This window comes from Pteropus alecto, unplaced genomic scaffold (genome assembly GCF_000325575.1).
Source record: "Pteropus alecto unplaced genomic scaffold, ASM32557v1 scaffold69, whole genome shotgun sequence".
In the NCBI taxonomy this organism is placed as follows: Eukaryota; Metazoa; Chordata; class Mammalia; order Chiroptera; family Pteropodidae; genus Pteropus; species Pteropus alecto.
In genome coordinates, this window is record NW_006494610.1 from 386,176 (window position 1) to 411,007 (window position 24,832).

The window sequence follows — 24,832 nt, forward strand, 5'->3', positions numbered from 1 at the left end:
TTCTGTGATGCTGGTGGTTTATCCTCATGTTTTTTTTTTTTTTTTTTTTTTTTTGTTACTTTCAAACCTCCAAAACTGTTCAGCTGTTAAAAAGTTCCAAAACAAGCAAATGTGTTCCTGGAATCCTACCCTTAACTTTGCTGGAGAATACATACTAAGGCTTCTTCTCCAGCCAAAATAATAAAAGATCTTTTAAGTGGCTGAAATTCTTGGTTGATTGCACACACATGCCAATGTCAGACAACTATAAATAGAGCGATGTGGAAGAAAAATAGGGAGAGTCTTTATAACTCCAATGAAATAAAATGGAATGTTTTGAAGGCAGTCAGAAAACAGTACATGTATTTATAAAGTTAAGATTTGTATCCCTGTAGTCCAAAATCCCCTTTGAGCAGGAAGAGCCCACCCTGATCATACATATACTTCCAATATAAGGGAATAAAACAACTTTCTTTTCTTTACTAATATATATTCATTATTCTCAATCCCATAATTAAGATTTCTCCTTTATATTATCCCTTTGAGTTGAGATATCTGCTAGATCTTTTGATATTTTTCTCCCATCAGTGCTTTGTTTGCCCAGAATACTAAAAATATCCTTCAAAGAGTAAAATTATGCCCACGGTTACTATATAAATGAAGTCAGCAGGGAACTGCATGGGTGTTACCTAGGGCAGACTTGGCCCCCAAATAATCTGGGTCAGACGTTATAGCCGTTCAAAGAGACTTGAGGATTCATTTCTCAAGAAATTCTTACTCTCTCAGACAGGTTAACATATCCACTAGTTTTAATAGCTGAGTTAATATATATTTTTAAAGACATTATTACTTAATTTTGAACAGTGACTTACTTCTTTATATTAACCTACCCATTTTTTATTAACCCATCTAAACTGAATTCAAATTAGTTCTTGTAAATGAGTTCTCTCTATTTTGAACCTATTACTGCTGTACAAGAGAATTTACCAATTGCTTCAGTTTTGTAATTGTGCTGTAGACAAGCAAATTAGTTAGCAGCGATGGAGAAAGCTGGCACTTGCTTAATATTGTTTAATTGCAGTTCTTCCAAATCTAGACCTCACTCTGAAGTGAGAAATGTTGAAATGTCAATGACAGTTGCCAGGTCACAAGTCCATTTGGCGGAAGAATCAATAACATAATTAATGTCTCTGAATTCTCAGTTCTCTCTGAATTGTATTGGGTTTGAATTGGCTAGAGGCTATAGCTTGGCTCTAAGGATTCAATACATAACACTGGGATACCAGAAGTATTTTTATAATACTTTTAGTGATCACTTTATTATTTAGTGTTTTCTGAAATAAATCCTTAGGGCAACAAAAACAAGACTTACAGGGGACTTAAAAATAGCATGGTTCTAAACAAGTCATGCTTCTAATTTTAAAAGTTTACCTCAAGCTCAGCTTTTAATATTATACCTAAAATGTTTTAAATGTCATCTAAGGTTGGGATTCAGTTTATTCAATAACTGTGAATTACTTCTAATTTTTTTTTAAAAAAAGCAAATGCAATGGTAGAGATTTAAAAAAAATCATAAACTACAATTCTATCAACTAATTAAAAAAACTTTATATGAAAATGCAATACTTCCTTCAGTATTTTAGACCTTGTTTTTGGTAGAAAAATTACAAATCCTATGTTTATGGAAAATGCAAATAACAAATCAAATATCTCTAAAGCGATATTTTAAAGAGAAACTGTGTTCTTATTTTGTAAAAAATAATATTCTGAAAAATTCTTATCTGTCTTCAAAAGTAAAAGCACACTTATTGACATTTAGCATCTTTTAAGAAAAATTTAGAGATTGAGAACAATGTACATAGTTTTTAAAATTTCTAAAGCAGCACTATCAGAGGATGCATATCCTGAATTTTCTCAGTGAACCTACTTTTGTTGTTGACATAAACGATAACCTCTCAGAGAAAGGAAAGCATCAGATTGTAAGTGGTCAGACTGAAGAGAAACAATGCAAACCTGAATACTACTTCAATTTTCTTTTTCTTTTTGGAAGATATGAATTTATCTAGTTTCTCCTGGGATAAAGTAATGTAACTAAATATCTTCTCTGAGAGGCATCCCACGAGTCACTATGGAATGGTTGAACAAGAAAGGCCATTTGTTGGGGCGTATATGTTAGAGTGACTATGATGGCTAAATACAAGTCGCAAAAACGAATGAATGGAGGGGGCCAGGTGTAAATGGTGAAGGGTCATATCCACAAGAGGACAGTTGGAAGAAATATCGCAGCACTGTCCACAAACTTCCCCTCATTTTTTGTAGACAATTTTAAAGGGATAAGGGCTGCCATATATTTTCCTGAGCAATTTGGAGGCCATTCTAGCTCTGTCTCTCTGAAGGAAGGAAATGGAGAGTTATTTAAATTGGAGGCTATTCTCTACAAATGCTATATATAGATTTGCCAGATTTTCCTATTCAGATATAAAGTTAGAGATTCGAGTGCTTTATCAAGAATTGTTTCATAAAGTGGTTACCTGGTTGAAAAATAACTTTGAGTTACTTCTATTTTTTTTTTTAAAACTAAATGTGATGGCAGAGATTAAAAGAAAATCATTAACTATAATTCTATCAACTAATTAAAAACCTTTACATGAAAATGTAATACTTCCTTCAGTATTTCAGACTGAATGTAAAAGATTTTTTTGAGCAATTATGAGAGAGGAATGTGTTTGATCATTTCATTAAGGTAGGAACTATATACCTTATATAATACCAGGCCAATGAAAGCACTTAATTAAAATATGTTAGACCACTGGTCAGTAAAATAAGTATGTGTGTGTTTCGCAGGGGGGGCGGCGGGGAGGTCAAATGGTGAGAAACACAGAGGACATGCCTTCCTAGGTATTAGGGAGACTCTAGATGTTAAGAACAGACTTCAAATGGCAAATGCAAAGCCTTGTGTTAGACAAAAATAATTATACCGGAATGTTCTTCTAAGTATAAATGTAATCAAAATAAATTGCCAAATCTTTCAAATAAACGACTGAGGAATTTAATGTATTTATTCCATGAATTCCTCACAATAAGCTGTCTACTGTATCTACTGACAGCATTAATTAAAAGTATTTATTATAAAAAGGTTTTATTTTTTATTTTCGTAACTGATGGTATCTAAAATTAAAGTGTTATAACAGTAAAAAGTGAGACAATAACACTAAATTCCCCTTAAATTTTTGTTATGACAAATTATAGTTTATTTTATCAAAGCAGTTCTAGATACGTTTTCCCAGCATAACGCTTGAAACGTGATACTCACAATGAAATGAGTGACTCAATTACTCTACTTTTCAACTTTCAATGATTTACTAACAGGTTGGCTTGCAATAAAAGACCTCTAAATAACTTGAGAAACTCAGATATACAGATGTCAACAAATATCAAAACCAATAAAATAAAACTATTTCAACGGGTCAGATAAGAGAATAGAAATTAAATAAATGGAGTACATATACATCAAGTGATGTGTGTATTTAGTTTCTCAATAAGGCTTAGGGGAAAAATAGATAAACTGAAAAAATTTGAAAGATCAATTTTATTTAGCTCAAAGGTTGGCACCAACTTTATTTAGATTAGAAAGTCAATCATTTTACTGTACTTAACAAATGCTATTTTGCTGATGCCAAAATGTTTCTTGAAATTAGTTACAAGAAGATTGACCACAATAAATTTTAGGATTTACAACTCTGAGGCAATGCCACATTACCCTAGGAACCCAAACTCATGCACAGTGTTGGCTGAGGCTGAAGATTGTGGCTGGCACGCAGTTAAGGCTTAATAACTAGTTAATGGTTAAATATATGGATGAATGAATAATTTAATGAAAAAATGAAAAAATGTCATGACAACTTATCAGGAGAGTTTTAAAAATTAAGAGAGAGAGAGAGAAAACGAGCACAATCTGTACAAAGACTTACTTATTCCATGCTTGTCTAAGGTTTTTAGAGCTGTACAGGGTAAAGCGTTCTGAAATAAAAAAGAAAAATGATAAACAATCTTTGTTTCGAATATACATATTGCAAGCATGTTTTAAAAAATCGACTTTTAAAAAGATAGCGTTCGATTTAGCCATATTATGCTAGCCAAAGTAGGTGACCATCTTTAGATCGAGCAGTTACAAAGAGTGAAATAAGAAGATCTTAACATTTTAAACAATGAAGCGTTATTTTCTATTGTGATTTGTTTCATAATCTGGTTTCCTGAGGATTATCTCTTACAATAACTAAATTTTAATTGAGTCAAAAAAAGAAACACAAACTCCAAACTTCCAAAATGTAAGCCGATTTATAGGAGAATACTGACACATTGGTCAAGTGAGAACTGCTGTATTCTTTATGAAGACATCTCTAACCAAATACGGTAATGCTGGCTTTCGTTTCGTATACTATATGGTATTTACATATGCTCAAAGCCAAACTAGCAATGTCCTTTAATGTATATTTACATTTATCATTGAACAACCTTTATTATCTTTTAAATTAAAATGTAACATTTGTTTTACCAAGTTAAACAAAAAAGCAGCATTGAATAGATGTTGATAATCTCTCCTGTTCCCATTTTTCACTCCTGATGATATAGTGATTATTAATGGACTGGTATGTCTCTTTCCACATATTTCTTATGTTAATAAACACAAACCTAACCATATATACGAATATGTACACCATTTTAATTTTTTAAAACAGATCGTACAATAAACATTCTCTGAAAATTTTTTAGTCATGTAATGATATATAGTAGATAGTCCTTCAAATCAGGAAAACAGACGTAACAATTGTTTTAAAATTCTATTGACATTCCATAGGATAGAAGTACTGTAAGTTATTTGGCCATTCTCAATCTAATGAAAACTTAGGTAGCTTCCAGTTCCTTTCACCTTAAAAACAATGCTGTAATAAATATCCTTCCACATCTATCTCTTTACACTGATGCTCTCATTTCTGTTGGATAGATACCTGAATATAGAACTACTTGGCAAATGGTATGCATATTTTACATTTAAATAGATGCCAACAGGTTACTTTTCATTTTCCCACAGTAATGAAAATATAATGTCTCTTTTATAGTATGCATCCTGGGACATAAGAATGATTCAACATATCGAAGTCAAAAAATATGATATATTAATAGAATGAAAGATAAAAGTTACATGATCATCTCAATCAACGCAGAAAAAGATTCTGACAAAATTCAACATCCATTCACGATAAAAACACTCAACGAATTGCATAGAAAAGGAAGGTACTTCAACACAATAAAGCCCATAGCTAATATACTTCATGGTGAAAAAGAGAAAGCTTTCCCTCTAAAATCAGGAACAAGACAAAGGGGCCACTCTCACCTGTCCTATACAACATAGCACTGGAAGTGTAAGCCAGAGAAATTAGGCAAGGAAAGAAAGGGAAAAGAAAAGAAGAGAGAAAGAAAGAAAAGGCATCCAAAATGGAAGAGAAGTAAAACAGTCTGTTTGCAGATGACAGGATTATATATATATCAAATCTTAAAGACTCCACCAAAAATAAAAAAAGTACTAATAAGGAAATTCAGAACACAAAATCAACATACAAAAATCAGTTGTGTTTCCATATATGGATAACAAATTATCCAAGAAAGAAATAAAGAAAACAATCCCATTTCCAATAGCACCAAAAACAGTAAGATACCTAGGAATAAACTTAACCATGGAGGTGAAAGATCTGTACACTGAAAACTATGAGACATTGATAAAAGAAACTAAAGAAGACACAAATAGAGATGTTTCCTGCTCATAATTGAAAGAATTATTATTGACAAAATGTTCATACTACCCAGAGTCATTTATAGATTTAATGTGATCCCTATCAAGATTCCAGTGGCTTTTTTTTTTTTTTTTTTTACAGAAATCGAAAAAACCACCCTAAAATTCTTATGGAACCAGAAAAGACCCTGACTAGTCAAAACAATCTTGAGAAAAAAAGAACAAAACTGGAAGAATTACACTTTTTGATTTCAAACTGTATTACAAAAGCTATAATAATCAAAACAGCATGGTACTGGCATAAACACAGACAATAGACTAATAGAACAGACTAGAGCCCAGAAATAAACTCATGCGTATAAAGTCAACTAGTATTTGACAAGGAGCCAAATACTCAATGGAGAAGAGACAGTTTCTTTAATAAATGGTGTTGGGGAAACAAGATATGCACATGAAAAAAAAAAGAAACTGGACACCTATCTTGCACCACTCATAAAAATTAAATGAAAAAGGATTAAAGGATTAAGTGTAAGAACTGAAACCATAGAAGAAAACAGGGAAACTTACCAGTGATTTTATGGATATGATACACAAAGCAAAAATAAACAAGGGGGACTTCACGAAACTAAAAAGCTTCTGTACAGCAAAAGAAACAATCAACAAAATGAAAAGGCAACCTGCAGAATGGGAGAAAATATCTGCAAACCTCATATGTGATAAGAGGTTTATATCAAAAATATATAAAGAACTCATATAACTCAATAGTCAAAAAACTCTCCAAATAATCCAATTAAAAATGGGCAAAGGACCTGAACAGACATTTTTTTCCAAGGAAGATATTCAAATGGCCAACAACTACCTAGCAAATCAACATCACTAATCAATCATCAAGAAAATGCAAATCAAAACCATTATGAGATGTCACCTCACTCCTGTTTAAATGACTTCTATCAAGAAGACAAGAGATAAGTGCTGACTAGGATGTAGAGAAAAGGGAATCCTTCTACACTTTTGGTGGAAATGTAAACTGGTGCAGCCACTATGGAAAATAGTATAGAGGTTCCTCAAAAAATTTAAAATAGAACTGCCATATTCTCCAGTAATTTCATTTCTGGGTATATATCTGAAGGAAATGAAATCATTATCTCGAATACATTCCTACACCCCTAAGTTCACTGCAGCATTATTTACAATAGCCAAGATATGGAAACAACCTAAGATGGATGAATGGATAAAGAAAATATAGTGTATACATATAACAGAATATTATTCAGCCATAAAAAAGAAAACTCTGCCATTTGCAGCAACATGGACAGACCTTGAGGGCATTATGTATGTTAAGTGAAGTAAGTCAGACAGAGAAAGACAAATACTGTATGATCTCATTTACATGTGGAATCTAAAAAAAAAATCCAAATTCATAGAAGCAGGGAACAGACTGGTGGTTGGTGGCAGGGGCACAGGAAAATGGGTGAAAGTAGTCTAACGGTACAAACTCCCAGTTATAAGATGAATAAGTTCTGGGAATGTAACGTACAGCACAGTGACTATAATGAACAATACTGCATGGTATAGCTGAAAGATGCCAAGAGAACAGATTTTAAAAGTGCTCACCACACCAAAACAAACCAACGAAAAATTGTAACTATGTCAAGTGATGGATGTGTTAACTAAGCTTATTGTGGTAATCACTAAGTTATGAACCTTACACTTATACAATGTTGTGTGCCAATTATATTTGAATAAAGCTTGAAATAAGACAGTGTTCTAACAAAGTAAAACAAGGAGATGTAGAGTGACCCATTTGAGAGCGACACTTTAGGTTGGGTCATGAGGAAAGGAGAGGTTCAAACAAAGCAGTCAACCAACAAAATAAGCAAAGTTCCTGTTGGAAATCTGGTTGGAGTTTCATTAAAATATATATTTATCTGAAAGGATGATATAAATTTTTTATACATAATAATATGATGTTTCTTTCCATTTAGATGAGATTTGTTTGTACATCCTCCAGTAAAATTAAATGGTTTCTTTTTCATATTGATCTTGCTTCTTTTTAATAATTTACTACTCGATGGGCTTAATTTTGCTTAATATTTTGTTGGTATCTTTTGTCAGTGTTGTCTGCTTTTAATTATAAGCTTTTTAAAGGACAGAATCAAAAGGATTTATATTGCTTTTGTTACAATATGTTTCCTATAGAAGAATACCATTAGATCAGAAGAACAAACAGAAATTTAAGAACACACTTAGCTTCCTATCTCTAAACACAGAGTTTATTCAAAAGGAATGATTGGAAATACTGTGCAAGGATTCATTCATCCAATTACTATTTATTGAGCAACTACTCTGCACCAGGTATATTTCTTGGGGCTGAAGATACAGGAGAGAATCAAACTGAAAACCTTCCTGCCTATAGGGAGCTCATGTTCCAGTGAGTAGGGAATATGCAAGGCTGGAGTGAGCCTGGAGGACAAGGTGGCTAGAGCGGGAAAGAAGGGTAGAGACTGAGACAGAGATGGGGCAGAAAGGCAGAAGACCAGCTTACGCAGAACCTTTGTGGCTTTTAAATATCGTCTAGACTTTTTTTTTTTTTTAAAGAATCACGCTGGCTTCTGTTTGGAGAACACACTGCCGGAGGCAAGTCTGGAAGCAGGGAGACCAATAAAAGGTTATTACACCCATTCAGGATAGAGGTGATATGACTTGGCAACAGAGTATATGCAGTGAGAAGGGGGAAATCTGAAACTTTTTAAAAGGTAGAGCCAGTAAAATTTATTGATAAATTGGAAGTGGAGTGTGACAGAAAGGTAGGGGTTAGGATGACTCAGAAAGGACTTACTGATGCCCAGTTTCCAGGTTTCAAAGATTTGGAATTACATATACAACTCAAACATTCCCCTGAGAACACATTAATCTTTCCATGATGTTTCTAAAGTTATTTAAAGTTCTCGTAGAGTCTCAGAGTCATCATTCGAGAAGGGGTTGCTGTCAAAATATTTAATAACCTGCAAAGCACAGGCATTGACCAATTAGTACAGAAGCTAACCATTATGCTATCATGCTGTGCATTAGCTGAAGATCAGGCCGTATTATAAATATCTGTTGCTCTGAAGCTATAGGCAAAAGTGCTCATGAACAATTATGTATTTATTTGTTTCAAAAGAATGTCTAATGTCTGAGTTACTCTCTACAAGACTGCATTATACCAGATGAAACATAGCCAGTTGGTGTACAGAAGAAATTTAAAGGCATATTCTAGGTTTGAGGATTAACTGACAACGAAAGGAGAAATGGGAAGAATGGTTCTTTTTATAAAGGTTTTTAAAAATCATTATTATTATCTGGTCTGGTTTAAAAAAGTAAGATATATTTTAAAAATTAATTACATCAAATGTCCTTGTAAAACAAATTTGATTGCCTTAACTTTGTCCTCCCCATGAAGCAATTTTAACAATTGCTATGATTTCAGGAAGAACGAGAATTCCATTACAGATAAAATTAATACGATCTTGCATTTCCAAGTAAATTATTAGTCTCAGCAATTAATGACGACACATAAATATTAGTTCTAAGAACTGCTTCTATTTAGAGCTTGACAGGATATGCTAATAGAATTTTTTTTTCTTAGATACAATATGTCAATTTTATCTGTGCATAAGAGCCAAAATTGATAGTGAAACATCCTACATTTACCTTCTATCACTTCACATAAACTCTTAATTCTTTTAGCAAATGTCACCTGGGTACCCGCTTGTATGCCAGGCGTTGGACTGGGCAATGGGCACACAAAAATGAGTAAGTCCTGGTTATAAAGTTCAGTGTTACAGAAATGTAAATACAGAATTGCAAATACAGAGTGAAAAGTGCTACAATGTGGATATGGACACAGTCCCCTGGGAGCCCAGAGGCAGAGCCACTAACCGCATCTGTTTCTTTTCCAAATAAAGACAGGATAAACTCAGATATCTGAAACTAGATTGAGTAACCTACACAGGACCTGATCTCTTAAACCCAACAGCATCATGAAAATCTTAACTTCTAAGGTACACAATTTGGAAGGGAGCCTCTTCTAACATTTTCTGCAATGAGCATGCATTACGTTTATATTTGACTAAAAGATTATATTTTAAAAACTATTTCCATCATGAATAAAAGCAATGTTCTATTTGAATAAAAGCAACACAATTAGCCATGTAAGTTTTGAAAACAATAAGTTTATATTAGTGTCCTAAATCAATAACACGTATATTTAATAAAATAGATATCCGCTGCCTATGAATAAATTTATCAGATTAGTTGAGTATTTGCATATGAGTGTTTTACACTGTTCTTCTTCCGTTAAGTTTACTCTGTCACTGACTACTTTAAGGTCAGCTTTCTCTTACCAATTATGTTTAAACTAGAAGTTTAAAATGTTGTGATTTAAAGCACTGGTTAACTCATAGCATAACTGAGGAACGCAATTAATTTAAACCTGCAGGCTGATTTTCACCTTCTCTTATTGCAGGGACACTGCAGAGGATGATCACGCACAGTGGGAGACCAGAGAGGAGAGCGTACAAGGGAAGAAATCACTTGCTATGAAACATGATGAGGGTAGGGGGACCGAAGGCTGGGAAGGTGTTCCCTCAGACTGCCATGTTTATTTATGCGCTACAACACAATGCGTTGAAAGTCCATAGGAAAACAACTGGAGAACAATGCTACATATTCCAAAATGGCCCAGCTTAAAAGAGCTACACCTAAATGGCTGGAGGGCATTGTGAAAGCAGACTTGAATCCAAGTGAAGATAAAACCTAAACTGGAAATAACTCTTTTGCATATCAGTATATATGATATGCTCCAGAAGAATAATTTTAATTGTTATTCTCCGCATTCCCTTTTCACAATTTCTTTTGCGCATACTATAAAACACTGCTATGTGTTTAACTTCAATAACAAAAAATAAGATAAATAGTTAAATCCACCATCAAATAAAAAACACCAAGTATATTCGAAGGTCTTGCAAGGCTAAGCCAGAATTTGTAAGCTAACACTGTCTTCCTTTTGGGGGGGGGGAGGGGAAGTTGGGGGCGGTGTGGAGTGAGAGGAGGTAAAGGAGTAGTGGCAATAGAGATCGTAAAAAGTGTCAAATTTTAGTATATCTTTTGCAAATGGATTTAATATCATCCAGTGTAAATAATACCATGGAATACACATGTCAATATAAAAATGAGTATGTATAAAATGCCATAGGAAATGTTAGATATACTTCATAATGAACTCCTCTAAACCATATATTTGACTATTCACAATTAAGTTCTTTAGGATTTTTGCATTTGAACAAATGCATTTATTTTTCCTTACAGAGCTTGTAAGAAAGTAGTAACAATTTACACAAAAAGCCATGGCCATCCTACCACCTGGCAGAAGTATGTGACTGGAAGACCTCGAGATTGCTTCAGTGGAGGAAAAAAAAGCTCCAGTCCTGTAGAAGGGTGAACTGTTGACAAATGACTCTGGTGACATTTCAAACAATCACCCTTTATTGTTTAGGTAACAGATAATATCCTTAAATCTTTCAGAAAAGAAGGCACGAGTATTCATTCATTCTCTCATCCATTCTACAAATATTTATTGTATGCCTGCTGTTTGCCAGGCACTGTTCTAGGCACTGTGGGATACAGCAGTGTACAAAACATACGAGGTCATAAGTTGCTCACAATAAATCATAGGACCCAATACTACGGGATCACCAATAGAAGAAAACTATATTAACAAGCATTCGCAAGATTTCACCTTTTCATACTTACTAGGAAGACCAAGCCAGCAGTAAACATTTCAGTTGATACTCTACTCAAGATATAAAAAAGATGGATTGAAACCATCTATAATCCTTAGAACAGAAGTAAAGCAGAATTCATGCACTGTAGAAGGCGTTTACCCCAAATAGAGAAGGCTATGCTAGTTCTAAATTATGGGAATTTTAGATATCTTGGTCAGCTCCAAAAAGCACAGTGATCCAAACAGGCATTTTAGAAAAAATATGTATGTTTGCACAATCACAATTCACAGCTATAAAACACTTGATATTGTCAAAATAGATAACGATTAAGATTTGACACAGCTCTAGAGTTATCGGTGAGGGGCTCCGATGTGACATATTAATGTTGCACAGAATTGCACCGCCCTGTCTCTGTCACTCAGAGTAGCTATCTCAAAATGCTCAGTAGCCATCTTCAGTTCTGAAAACAGGAGACTGCAGCATCTTGGCCTTCTTTGGGTGCCGCAAATCATCCTTCAATTACCAATGGTGTGCTTTTAAAAGTGAGTAATCTCTGAGCAACTTCTAGAAACAAACGTTCTGCTATAGTCGCTAAACGCTCTTATTTCTGATGGCATTTGGTTTTTCTTACAATCAAATATGTGTGTGAGTGCATATCCCAGGCGAGGACTTCTCAGTCTAAAAGTCAAGTACTAACTACTTCTCTTTCCATGAGACGTTTTTCTCTAGAGAGGTGAAGTTGAATCAGTTAGGCATTTTATTAAAGTCTACGGTGTACTATTCACAAATTAGAATGAATCTTTACAGAGCCCAGAAAACAAAGAAGAAAGAGTTTGTCTCACTTCTGAGTGTTTCCACCCATCCCTCCATCTAAACTCTGCAAAAGGGGAAAGAGATCAGGAAGAGAGCACTCAGAACCTCCCTAGAGGAAGTGTGAGCTATACAGGACTGGAGCAATCAGGTAGTCTAACCACTTAATGCTACAAAAGAGTAAGCTGAGGTTAGAAAGGTCAAGTTGCCCGAGGCCGTGAGGCAGACTGGTGGCAGAGGCTGAATCAGGGCTCTTCTCCCAGTCTGGTTACCAAAGGGCTGGGATCCCCAAGCAGCACAAACAAATCGAAGCTCCTGTAACCTGCAATAAAAAACGTACTTCCAACTATACGACATTCTGGAAAAGGCAAAACTATGGTGATAGTAAAAAGATCAGGGGTTGCCAGGGGCTAAAGAAGAGGGAAGGATGAATAGATGAAGCCCAGAGGATTTTTAGGGCAGTGAAATTACTCTGTATGATACTGTAATGATGGACACATGTCATTACACATTTGACCAAACCCTTTGAATGTACGCCACCAAGAGAGAACCCTAATGTAAATTATAGACTCTGGATTATAATGATGTGTCAGTGTAGGATCACTGATTGTAACAAATGTACCCCTCTGGTGAGGGATGCCGATAATGGGGGAGATTGTGTATGTGTGGGGACAAGGGGCATATGGGAAATCTCTGTACCATCTGTTCAGTTTTGCTGTTAAAACTGCTCTAAAAAAAATAAAGCCTATTAAAAAGAAAACATGCACAACATACTCTCCCTACTCTCAACTTCTCTTTCCACATGCTGCAAGTGTCTTACCCTTTTAAGTCTAGGAGAACAAATCTGTCTTGTATACACGGCACATGCTGAACAAATGTCTTCCAAGTTCTAGTGGCCTTAGACATATTACTTACAAAACAAAACAAAACAAAAAATCTTTTGGTGCCTCAGTTTCCCTATACCACACAAAGGGATAATAGCAGTATTTATCTTATAGAGTTAACTGTGAATGTTCAATAAGAAAATGCATCTTGAGAGCTAATAAAAGTGCCTGACACATAATAAACATTCAATACCTGTTAGCTATTATTACTACTACAACTGCTTTTAATAATATGCCTGAGAAACTGGGCATCTGGCACAGTTATGTTATACATATACAAGGCAGACATATGGTATGTTAAAAGCAATATTACTCTAAGGAGGGTAAATGCCTAGCTACCCCAAACTATCCCTCTTGAGGCGACAGGTAAAGAAATTAGCAGAAATCACAGACACGTCAATACTCTTAAGACCTTATATGTAATTCTATGCTTCTAAAGTACCAGCGGAGAGCAAGGATTGGCATTCTGAGAGAACATAAATTCTCCTTTCTTTTACAGTCAAGAGATTATTAATTGGGTTTACAAAGCTGGCTCTAGAGGCAAAGGCATCTGGGTACTCACACACTTGTATCCTCTTAAAATAATTTCTACTGCAAATACTATTATCTGTTAGCCCTCTGATAGGGCTGTATCAAGGACACGTATAAATGAAGAAAATTTCATCGGATCTTACAACTGAGCTAATTATTAATAGTCAGTTTATCACCCTATTGGTCTGACTTGAATATTTGGGGGTAAAATATTACTCCTTAAATAATGGAAACCAATATATTTTTTTTCACCTATGTATTAGCATAAGAATTATTCCATCATCAAGTGTTTGTCTTGCAGCAGAAGCCCTATGACACTGGCTTAAAGGAGTTTTAAAGTCAGCATCATTTTAAAGAAGGCAATTAATTTATTTTAGCCAGGAGTAGCTGACAAACCTACTAAGTGAGAAGACCTAGTATGGAACATTAGATTATTATTAATCAAATATTTCCTCTCTCCCCTCTTCCCACCTTCATGAGCAGGGTATACTTTTCTGCTCCACTGATATTTTGTGTGAACGATGGGATGTTAGTAGCAGTGACATCAGCGGGGATCTGAAATGTGCCTGTGGCGCTGGGCCTTCCCCTTGTACTTCTGCGTCTTGTCACAAGAAGAGCATTATTTTTTAGCTGCTGCTCCACGAGAGATGAGAGACATGTGGAAAGACCTGAACCCAACCTGCAGCTTGGAGGCAAGCCCTGCAGAACTCAGGCAAGATTAACTGAAACCCAGCTCACTACACAGGTGTGATCAATTAACAAATACTTAACAAATACCACTGGCTTTGGAGTGGTGTGTTTTAAACATGGAGGAATTGACTACTACATCCAGTTCTGGCCCAGGGTTACCTTAAACCATGAGGGAGGGGTTTCTACAACAAGCTTCAGCTTCTTCCATCTTCCTGTCTACCTGTCTGTTACGAGGGCCTTGTCAGATAATGCACGTGAAAGCATTTGGCAAACAGTTAAAATTGTACAACGCAAATAGCATCACCAGCCAATTAGCACTTAAATTTTTGATAATAGTTTCTAAGAATTTTCAAATGCAAAAAATGTGCCCAACTTTGCAGATTACAAACACCATGCTGTTCTCTGTATTTCCAACGTCCCAGAGACAGAAGAGAGAAAATCCTTCTTCCTTCCTACCCTTGGTTCAACCAGTTAGTCATGAGTTTTTCATACTGCCGTGGAATCACTGTTCGAGATGGTCAACTGCGCAAGGCTTTGGTCTGTGGAGCCCCACTCCTTCCCTGGAGACACTGCTTCCTACTCAAAGCATGGTGTGGTCGAGACTCAAAGTGAACATGGGAATCGAGTTTTCTTGTTTTAGATCTGAACTTCCAATCTCCTCATCATCCTTCCTAAGATCTTGATTTTTAAAGTTGTTCAGAATCAAGAGATATGGAAGACTTTTAGCAATGCATAGATTTCTAGCTATACTCTTGCTGGCATGCATTGTGAGCAGGACAAATATTAAACACCAAGTTACAAATTAAAGAAAGCAATAATGTATGGCTGGTTCATGGTAATGCCAATGGCACATAACAACTTTAATGTCCTATTTTGAAGGAGATGACAATTCCTTCAGTATCTTAAAAATTATCTGTGTCTTCATTTAATTTTGATCTCTACCCCTTAGGCTAAAATTTTAATTTCTTTTCTTAGATATGATTTTAACCAAATCATACAAATTGGACAGTATATAAGAATATCAATCTTCTTGGGTGGGGAGTAACAGGATTACTGAAGAGACAGAGAAGTTTTTATTTAGTAATTGATGTTCCATATCAACTTTGGTGAGATGCAGTATGCATGTCCACCAAACCGAATTTTATAAAATTCCAAGAGTAAGAGTAATGAAATCAGTCTACTACTTAGGATTTTTTAAATTGTTGTTGTTCAAGCTGCAATCTGAAGAACTTTGCTTCTCCTTGAAAATTTAATCTTACTAAATTTTCTCAGGCATTTCCTAGATGCTCTGCTAGTCTCCACCATTATGGATGCCCTCTAGTGAAAATAAATGTAAAATTCTTGAAGCAGATACCGAGAAAGTCAATACAGATATTCTCTGCTTTGCACTGAAATGAGTTTCCACAATTCATAAAGATAATCCCACCTACAGGTTTATCGGTGAGAAAGTGAATTGTTACAATAGTCTCCCCCCCCACTTACCTGTGAGAGATATATGTTCTAAGATGCCTGAAACCACAGATAGTACTAAACCCTATACATACTATGTTTTTTCATATATATATATATATATCATTCTCAGATGAGTCAAGAAGAAACAGAAAATCTGAACAGACCAATTACTACTAATGGAATCTAATTAGTCATCAAAAAACTCTCAACAAACAAAAGTCTTGGACTAGATGGCTTCACAGGGGCAAATTACCAAAAAGTCAAAGAAGAATTAACACCTATTCTTCTCAAATTATTCCAAAACATTCAAGATGAGGGAAGGCTCTCAAGTTCATTTTACAAGGCCACCATTATCCTCATTTCAAAACCAGACGTTACGAAAAAAAAAAAAAAATTATAGGCCAATATCCCTGATGACCATAGATGCAAAAATACTCAACAGAATATTAGCAAACTAAACTCAGCAATACGTTAAAAAGATCATACTCCATGATTGAGTTGGATTTATTCCTGCAAGGTTGGTTCAATATTTGCAAATCAATTAATGTGATATACCACATTAACAAACTGAAAGATAGAAATCATATGATCATATCAATAGATGCAGAAAAACGTTTGATAAAATCTGGCATCCATTTATGATACAAACTCTCAGAAAAGTGTGAATAGAGGAAACATACCTTAATATAATAAAGGCCATATATGACAAACCCACAGCTAACATCGTACTCTACAGGGAAAAGTTAAAGCATTTTTCCTAATATCAGAAACAAGACAAGGTTGTCCATTTTCAGCATTTTTATTCAAGACAGTGTTGGCAGTCCTAGCCTCAGCAATCAGACAAGAAAAAGAAGTAAAAGAAGAAAAAGAAGTAAAAATAACTTGTTATTTACAGATGACATGATACTATATTTAGAGAACTCTAAATATTTCACCAAAAAATCATTAAAACTAATAAATGATTTCAATAAAGTAACAGGATACAAAATTAATACTTAGAAATCACTTGCATTTTTATACACCAATAACAAACTACCAGAAAGAGAAATTAAGAAAACAATCCCATTTAAAATTGCGTTAGGAAAAACACCAAGGAATAAATTTAAAGGAGGCAGAAGACCTATACTCAGAAAATTATAGGTCATTAAAGAAAGAAACTGAAGAAGATATAAATAAATAGAAGCACATGGCATGCTCATTGATAGACAAGATTAACACTGTTAAAATGGCCATACTACACAAAGCAATCTATGGATTCAATGCAATTCCTATCAAAATATCAATGGCATTTTTCACAGAACTAGAACAATCCTAAAATGTATATGGAACCATAAAGACCCTGAATAGCCACAGAAATCTTGATAAAGAAGAACAAAATTGGAGGTATCACACTACCTGATATCAAACTATATTACAAGGCTATAGTAATCAAAACAGCATGGAACTGGCGTAAAAACAGACACATAGATCAATGGAATAGACTAGGGAGCCCAGAAATAAATCCACACCTATGTGGTCATTTAAGCTATGACAAAAGAGGCAAGAACATAAAATAAAGACAGTCTATTCAATAAACGGTGTGGGGAAAACTAGACAGATACATGCAAAAAAAAAAAAAAATGATACTGGACCACCTCCTTATACCACATACAAGAATAAACTCAAAATGGATTAAAGATGTAAATGTAAGATGGCAAACTATAAAACTCTCAGAAGAAAACATACACAGCAAACTCTCTGACATTGCTCTTAGTAATTTTTTTTCTGATATAGCTTCTCGGGCAAGGGGAAAAAAGAAAAAATAAACAAATGGGATTACATCCAACTAAAAAGTTTTGGCACAGCAAAGGAAACCATCAACAAAATGAAAAAGATAATCTGCTAAATGGGAGAAGATATTTGCCTATGATATATCTAATAAGGGGTTAATATCCAAAATTTATAAAGAACTCATACTTCTCAATACCAAAAAAACAAACAACCCAATTTAGAAACTGGGCAAAGAACCTGAATAGGCACTTCTCCAAAGAGGACATACAGATGGCCAACAGACATATGAAAAGATGCTCAATGTCACTGAGCTTCAGAGAAATGCAAATTAAAACCACAAAGAGATATCACCTCACACCTGTCAGAATGGCTATAAGCAATAAATCAAAAAATAAGCATTGGCAAGGATGTGGAGAAAAGGGAACCCTCATTCACTGTTGGTAGGACTGAAAACTGGTACAGCCACTATGGGAAAGTTTGGAGGTTCTTCAAAAAATTTAAAATAGGACTACCTTATGATCCAGAAATTCCACTTCTGGATATTTACCTGAAGAAAACAAAACACTAATTTAAACAGACATATGCATCCCTATGTTCACTGCAGCGCAATTTACAACAGCCAAGAGACGGAAGCAACCTAAGAGCCCATTAATAGATGACTGGCTAAAGAAGCTGTGGTACATATATGCAATGGAATATTACTTGGCCATAAAAAATAATGTAATCTTACCATTTGTGACAACATGGATGGACCTAGAAGGTATTATGCTAAGTGAAATAAGCCAGACAGAGAAAGACAAATACCATATAATTTCACTTATATGTGGAATCTAAAGATCAAAGTAAATAAAACATAAACAGATTCATAGATAAAACTGAGAACAAACTGGTGAATGCCAGATGGGAGGGGAGTTGGGGGACTGGGTGATGAAGGTGAAGGGATTAAAAAGTACAAATTGATAGTTACAAAATAGTTATGGGGATGTGAAGTACATCATAAGAATATATTCAATAATATTGTAATAAGTATGTATAACACCAAGTATGTACTAGACTAATTATGGAGACTACTTCGTAAATCATAGAAATGTCTAACCACTATGCTGTACACCTGAAACTAACATAAAATAATACTGAATTTCAGCTGTAATTGAAAAATAAATATAAAATAAAATAAAATGCTACCGTTCTGTAATTTGCCTCCAATGGTAAATTCTTCTGTTTTTATCTTCATTCATTGTAATGAATTCTTCTTCATCAAACTTTCCTTAATCAAACGGCCTCTTGTATCAGATAAATTTCTCTTAGGAATAATATAATCACTTTAGAAATGCTCTGTTCTCTTGCTTGATTTGAGAAAATAGAATTATTTTAGTCTAAATTTCATTACTTTTAATTGCTTCCGTTCCAGCAGCATTTTTTTCTCCCTGAATTTTACAGTGCCTTCCTTTTTTAAATTCCTGAATAATAATTTGTCATAAAATAGCTGTTGAATGCCTCTTTTGTTGGAAGCATTTAAGAGATGATTAAAAGTATCAGACATGGAGTCTACATATTATTTCAGGACCAAACTATTTTATAGAAAGCAATATTTGCAGTTTGATGTATTTTACCAAATACAGAGATCAAATCCTCTTTACTCTTTTGACATGTTTTTAATCGACTAATTGTCAATAAAATATTCATTGGAAGGTCAGTGAGAAATCCCGATGCAGGCCCAATATCATAACTTTTCACAATGCACACTGGAAAAGAGCACCGAACTGAAACCCAAGCAGAACTGGACCTACCTCCGCCTCTGACGCTAACTTTGGGGAAGTTCTTTAACATCACTGACTCAGTTTCCCAACCTTACAAAGGCGAGAGCAGGACAAGATGGCCCCTCATGCGTCGTCCAGCTCTACTGTCCAATTTTGCCTAGTTATGGTACAATCAAAACACCGCTCACACTCCTAGCTCAAGCAATCCTGGGGTTTTTGGTGGCAGCAGGAAATCCCGAAGCCTTCTCAGAATTTTCAATCCCTCACCCTGATTTTACCAGTTGGGAGAACCGCAAACATCTACCTACGTTTAGCCCTGATCCAGGATTGCCACAGTTCTACAAAGGCCAAACAACTCCTCAAATATGTATGCAAGATGGGTTTTGAAGAAAATGAATACCACATCTGTCTTACAATCAAGAATTTCAAGCATCACCTCCCCCAAGGTACATGAGCCATGCTGCCTCTGTGAATATAAAGTAGTGATGGGCAAAACAGGCAGGGGAAAGCGTCCTGTGATTCTCTCCGGGAGGACTTACTACTCCGGAAGTTAACTGAAGCGTTGTGTAAAAGCATCCTGTGAATGAGTAACTGAAACAAGTGAAGGGAAAAATGTCTTAATTTTACAGTGGACTCATATTTTTGGTTAGAGAATGGGGCTTGTCCTGTGATGAATCTAATCAGAGGTGACAGAATTACTTAAGTGATAGGATATCACAGTGTAACCTCTCACCTCTTAGGGAGACACTCCTATATGACAGGGAAGAGAGGGAGAGAGGGAAAGAGTGGGAAGGGGAGAAGGGAGCATGGGGAGAGAGAAGGAGGGAAGAGAGCAGAGGAGGGAATGAGGGGGAGGGAGGAAGGAAAAGGGGAGGGAGAGATGGAGACACCCCTACTTTTGAGATTGTAAACCACAGAACCCTGAGGGTGAAGGAAAAGAAACGGAAGGCAATCAGGTTCAAAGAAGAAATAGATCCACGTCCCATTTCTTTTAAGATAAATTTAAACAGAAGTAAATGATGGAAAAGCAGCAGCTCCCAAGGTTAGACTCATTATATATAGTATTCACACACACACACACACACACACACACACGCGTGCGCGCACACACACACTTGTGCATGTGCAACATATTTATTTATTTATTTTATGCCACTGTGGTCTGTCCCAGCTGCCTGGTTGCTATGGGAATATGGCGAAGTTAAGGAATTTTGTGTTAGCATAAATGTAAGAGCAGAAGAGGATATATACAAGCTAAATACCAAGGAATAAACCAGTTGTTATCTAATTATTCTTTTAATTTTTTAACAACTGTTCTTAAAATGTTGCTTCAGTTTTGCTATACTTTCCAAGGGAAAACAAAGAAGTTGAAAAGGTAGATAATTTTATTTATGGCACATTTCATCACCTCTCTCCTAGATTCTTGTCATCGTCTCCTCACTGGTTTTCCTGCTTCTGCCTTGGCCCCCTCGTCTCAGCACAAGAGCCAGAGTGATCTTACTAAAATGTCACCCAGATCGTGCGCTGTCTGTTAACCTTCCAGCACTTTCTATCGTGTTCAGAGTAAATGATGAAGGACTCCTACTAGCCCTCAAGACTCAAATGAGCTGTCTCAGCCCTGCTGCCTCTGACCTCATTTTTCAACCATTCTCTCTCCCACTTCAGGGCCCTTGTACTTGCTGTTCTGTCTGTCTGGAAAGTTCTTCCCTCAAATATCTTGATGGCTTTCTCTCTCATTTATGACATTCCGGAAAACAAACTATGGAGTAAAAAGGTCAGTGGCTGCCAAGGGTTAGAAGGGAGGAGGGATGAATAGGCAGAGCACAGAAAATTGTTAGGGCAGTCAAATCGCTCTGTATGATACTGTAACGGTGGGTACATGTCATTATACATTTGTCTAAACCCACAGGATGTACGACACCAAGAATGAACCCTAATGTAAATTGTTGACTTTGGGTGATACTGACGTGTCTGCAAAGGATCATCCATGGAACAAAATGCACCACTCTGGTGGGGGATGATAATAATGGGGACGTTGTGCACGTGTCGGGGTATCTGGGAAATCTCAGTACCTTCCACTCGATTTTGCTATGAACCTAAAACTGCTCTAAAAAATAAAGCCTGTTAGACAAAACAAAAAACAGTATGTCCTCATGGCTCAGACTTTTTTGTTTTCCCTGACTTTCTAAGGCACTCTTTGTGGGTAGGCGTGGAGGTGAGACCATAGACTGATATTTTTCTCCCCTGGGAATGTGTATCTTCTTCCTCTGGAGTATGAGGCCCAGACAGTCAGAGACTAGGACCCTTGATGGTCTGGTTATATGCTGCATGGAAGGGCTCACAGATTTGATTCCTTTACCTCAGTCTATTATCTTGTCTCCCCTTAACTCCTCCCAAGCCAAGTGGAGAAGCATTGATCACATCTACTCATCCACAAGCCCCAAGCACTGCTGGGAATATCTTTCTTGCTTGTTAGCACCCACACCTTAAACCAACTAAACGTTATTCTTCTGGACCCCCATTACCTTCTGTGTATCATGTGTCTGTAGTGACATGTGAACGTAATATAATAACTTACACATACATATGTCTATCAGAGGAGTCACATAAGTAATGTCTATTTTAAACACTCATTATAATTCAGAGCAACAAATGTTTATTGAACACCAAAATATATACTATGCACAGTCCCTAATCTCATGAAATTCCCAACCTGTGAGCTTATTTTGCACTATATCATATTACTTTCCAGAATACAATTTAATAAATGCTTTTGTATGTTGTTAATGAGGATAAGTTCTATTTACACCAAAATAAACAAATTACTCCATGTTTAATAGTACAAAAACTTGGCAGGCGAAATGACTGCCTTAATTGTTCCTTTCTGCCTCTAACTTTACTCATTTAAAATCTTTTCACATCTTTCTCTGTTTTATTTCCCAAGACTTCATACTTTAGATACTAATGCAAGGAAGCTAACTTTCTCTAAGAGCCTACATTTGGAACGTTTATAAAGAACTGTGTTCTCACTTAGCCTCCATCAGGAACAACTGGAGCAGTTAGAGGATGATTCTTGCTTCATTAAAAAAAAAAAAAAGAGAGAGAAGAAAATCCATCTTAAATTGTTAAGTTTCTATAGTCTTTTAGATCATAGAAGTTCTTTAAAAATTTCTGTAAAAGTACAAAGAGTCCTTGGGGCACTGAAGAAGATAAAAGAGTTCTCAGCACACTCTACACTTTCAGAAGAAAAATATTAAGAATAAAAATAGTTTCCCAATTCAGTCATTCTTTGGGATTGATAATTTATTCCTGATGGTCCCCCAAAAGAGGGGAAGAGGAGAAAAAGAATATACTTGGCTCCCCTAACAGGAATTATTCAGCGCTCTTTTCCTTCATAAAATAATGAACTATTAGATCTTCCACAAAATCCTTTTCAGTAATTTTATGGTGGGTCTGCATTTTATAAAGCATGTTTTGTAAAGGAGAAAAAAAAAAAAAAAAACAACCAACAAGAGACTCACTTTACAATAATTCATTCCACTGATTTTTATTAAATTTCTAATTCCAAACCTTTCATTCCTCCTACAAAAGTTGAATAGACCATGTTTAAGATTCTTCTAAATGTACTAAAACTAAAAGTTTCTTGACTGCCACCTACTGGTTAGAGAAAAGTGACAGTTTATTTTTAAAATTCTGCATTTTCTCTCAAGATTTTCCAGTTTAGGGGTTCAGATAATTTACATTATAAAAGACTCGCTATCGTACAATAGGACACTCGGAACATTTAGTATGTTTAAACTCAGATTAATTTGATCATATGTTTCTAGTTTTTAAGGAAGAAATCAAAATGTGGTATTTTTCTTTTTACAATTTAATACTTTTCTTAGTATTATCACAAGAAGTCACACAGTGTAGTACTCCGATTTAAATTTTGGTTTTGTAGACATGGATGCTAGTCTAACTGATGATAAAATCAATGGTTATGTTAAGATTATCCAGTCTAACCAAATGAAGCACATTATGATGAAAATCTCTCACGAGAGATATCATTTATTCGATATTTATAGACAAATGTAAAAATAAAAAAAAAAATTCCATTAATAGGTAGAATATACAATGGCAGAAGTAACTAGAATTTTTCAAGATAATATATTAATTAGCTTGAGGGGGAACATTTATATCCTTACCCTTTGCATGTAGGAAGCATTTAGTCATTTGTAATTAATGAAACGTACCTGGTTTAAAATGTGGTAAAGAATGAACTCCAGGCCAAGTGTCCTCATTTGGCGTTCCAAGAACCTAGTGGAGAGCAGGAAATTGGGAAAACAGAATTATTACTTCCAAAGCACTCAAAATCTTCCAGTGTAGAAAACAGTACACTGAATATGATGAACTCTGGATTTCTTTTTTCCATTATTGTGTGCCAGGGATTTTATTTCAGGAAAAACCAACCCAGCAAAAGAGCCGCCCAAGACGAATGTTTGTGTCTTAACAGACACAGCTGAATGCAGGAAGGCAAGCTACATCGGCTGCGTTTTATCAGTTCCAAACTTAATGAGCAGGTTTAGGGCTCAAATGATGAGTTGTCATCTTCATGCAACTGAATAAAGTATGTCCGTGCCCCTCATGATTATTTCACCCTTCACTCCGGCCGGTATCAGATGTTTCATCATTTAACAGTTCTAAGAATTCTGTCATTTCTTCCTCCCACACCCTCTGTCTGAACATCAGGATGTTTCGATGAAGCAGGACAGACAGCTTGGGAGGTCCCTATCTTCTCCTGGCCCAGCTGCTCATCACAGGCAACGTATTTAATTACACGACTTAGTTTCCTTGTACCAAAACACTGTTCTCCCTACACTTTTCCCTTTCTCTCTCCGCACTTCGACCTTCTTTCCCTGTGTGCTCCTCGGTCACCACAATGTTCAATCTGATTAAAAGGGTTTAAGGGCAATGCCAACTCACATATAGCTGGGCACGCTCCGTCTGAACTTCCAACTCCACCATCTATTGCTATCTTATTCAATGATCATGGAGTCGAAGGGTTAAAAGCCCAGAGCCTGGAGAGAGACTCCTGGCTCCACTACTTACTTACTAGTCATGTGACCGTGGGCAAGAAATAATCTCCCTTAGCTTCAATTGCCTCATTCGTAAACTGGAGGAGAGACCAGGACCTACCTCATCTGTGGAAAGAACACTACCTGGCATGCAGTAAGCACTACGTATCTATTAGATATTTTTGCACTGAGAGCAAATGCGGCCATGTGAGGGAGGTGCTGGCCGTGTGGGAGAATCTAGTCCACCTACTTTTTCCACACTGACCCCTGGTGTGTTCTGACTCAAACAATCATGGACCAACATGAAGAGTCAAACAGGTCAGAAAGGGCAAAAGATAAAGCC

At 35.7% G+C, this 24,832-nt stretch overlaps 1 protein-coding gene across 2 annotated transcripts in view; it reads right to left on the reverse strand.

Moving 5' to 3' along the window:
- CDK14 (cyclin dependent kinase 14) overlaps nucleotides 1–24,832 on the reverse strand; it is a 508,542-nt gene that overhangs the window by 113,341 nt on the left and 370,369 nt on the right. For both annotated transcript variants that reach the window (XM_006925698.3, XM_006925699.3), the window contains 2 exons: nucleotides 23,668–23,731; nucleotides 3,951–3,999 (listed from right to left, as the gene is read on the reverse strand). In XM_006925698.3, coding sequence (XP_006925760.2) covers nucleotides 3,951–3,999; nucleotides 23,668–23,731 — 113 coding nt within the window. The remainder of the gene's footprint in view (nucleotides 1–3,950; nucleotides 4,000–23,667; nucleotides 23,732–24,832) is intronic.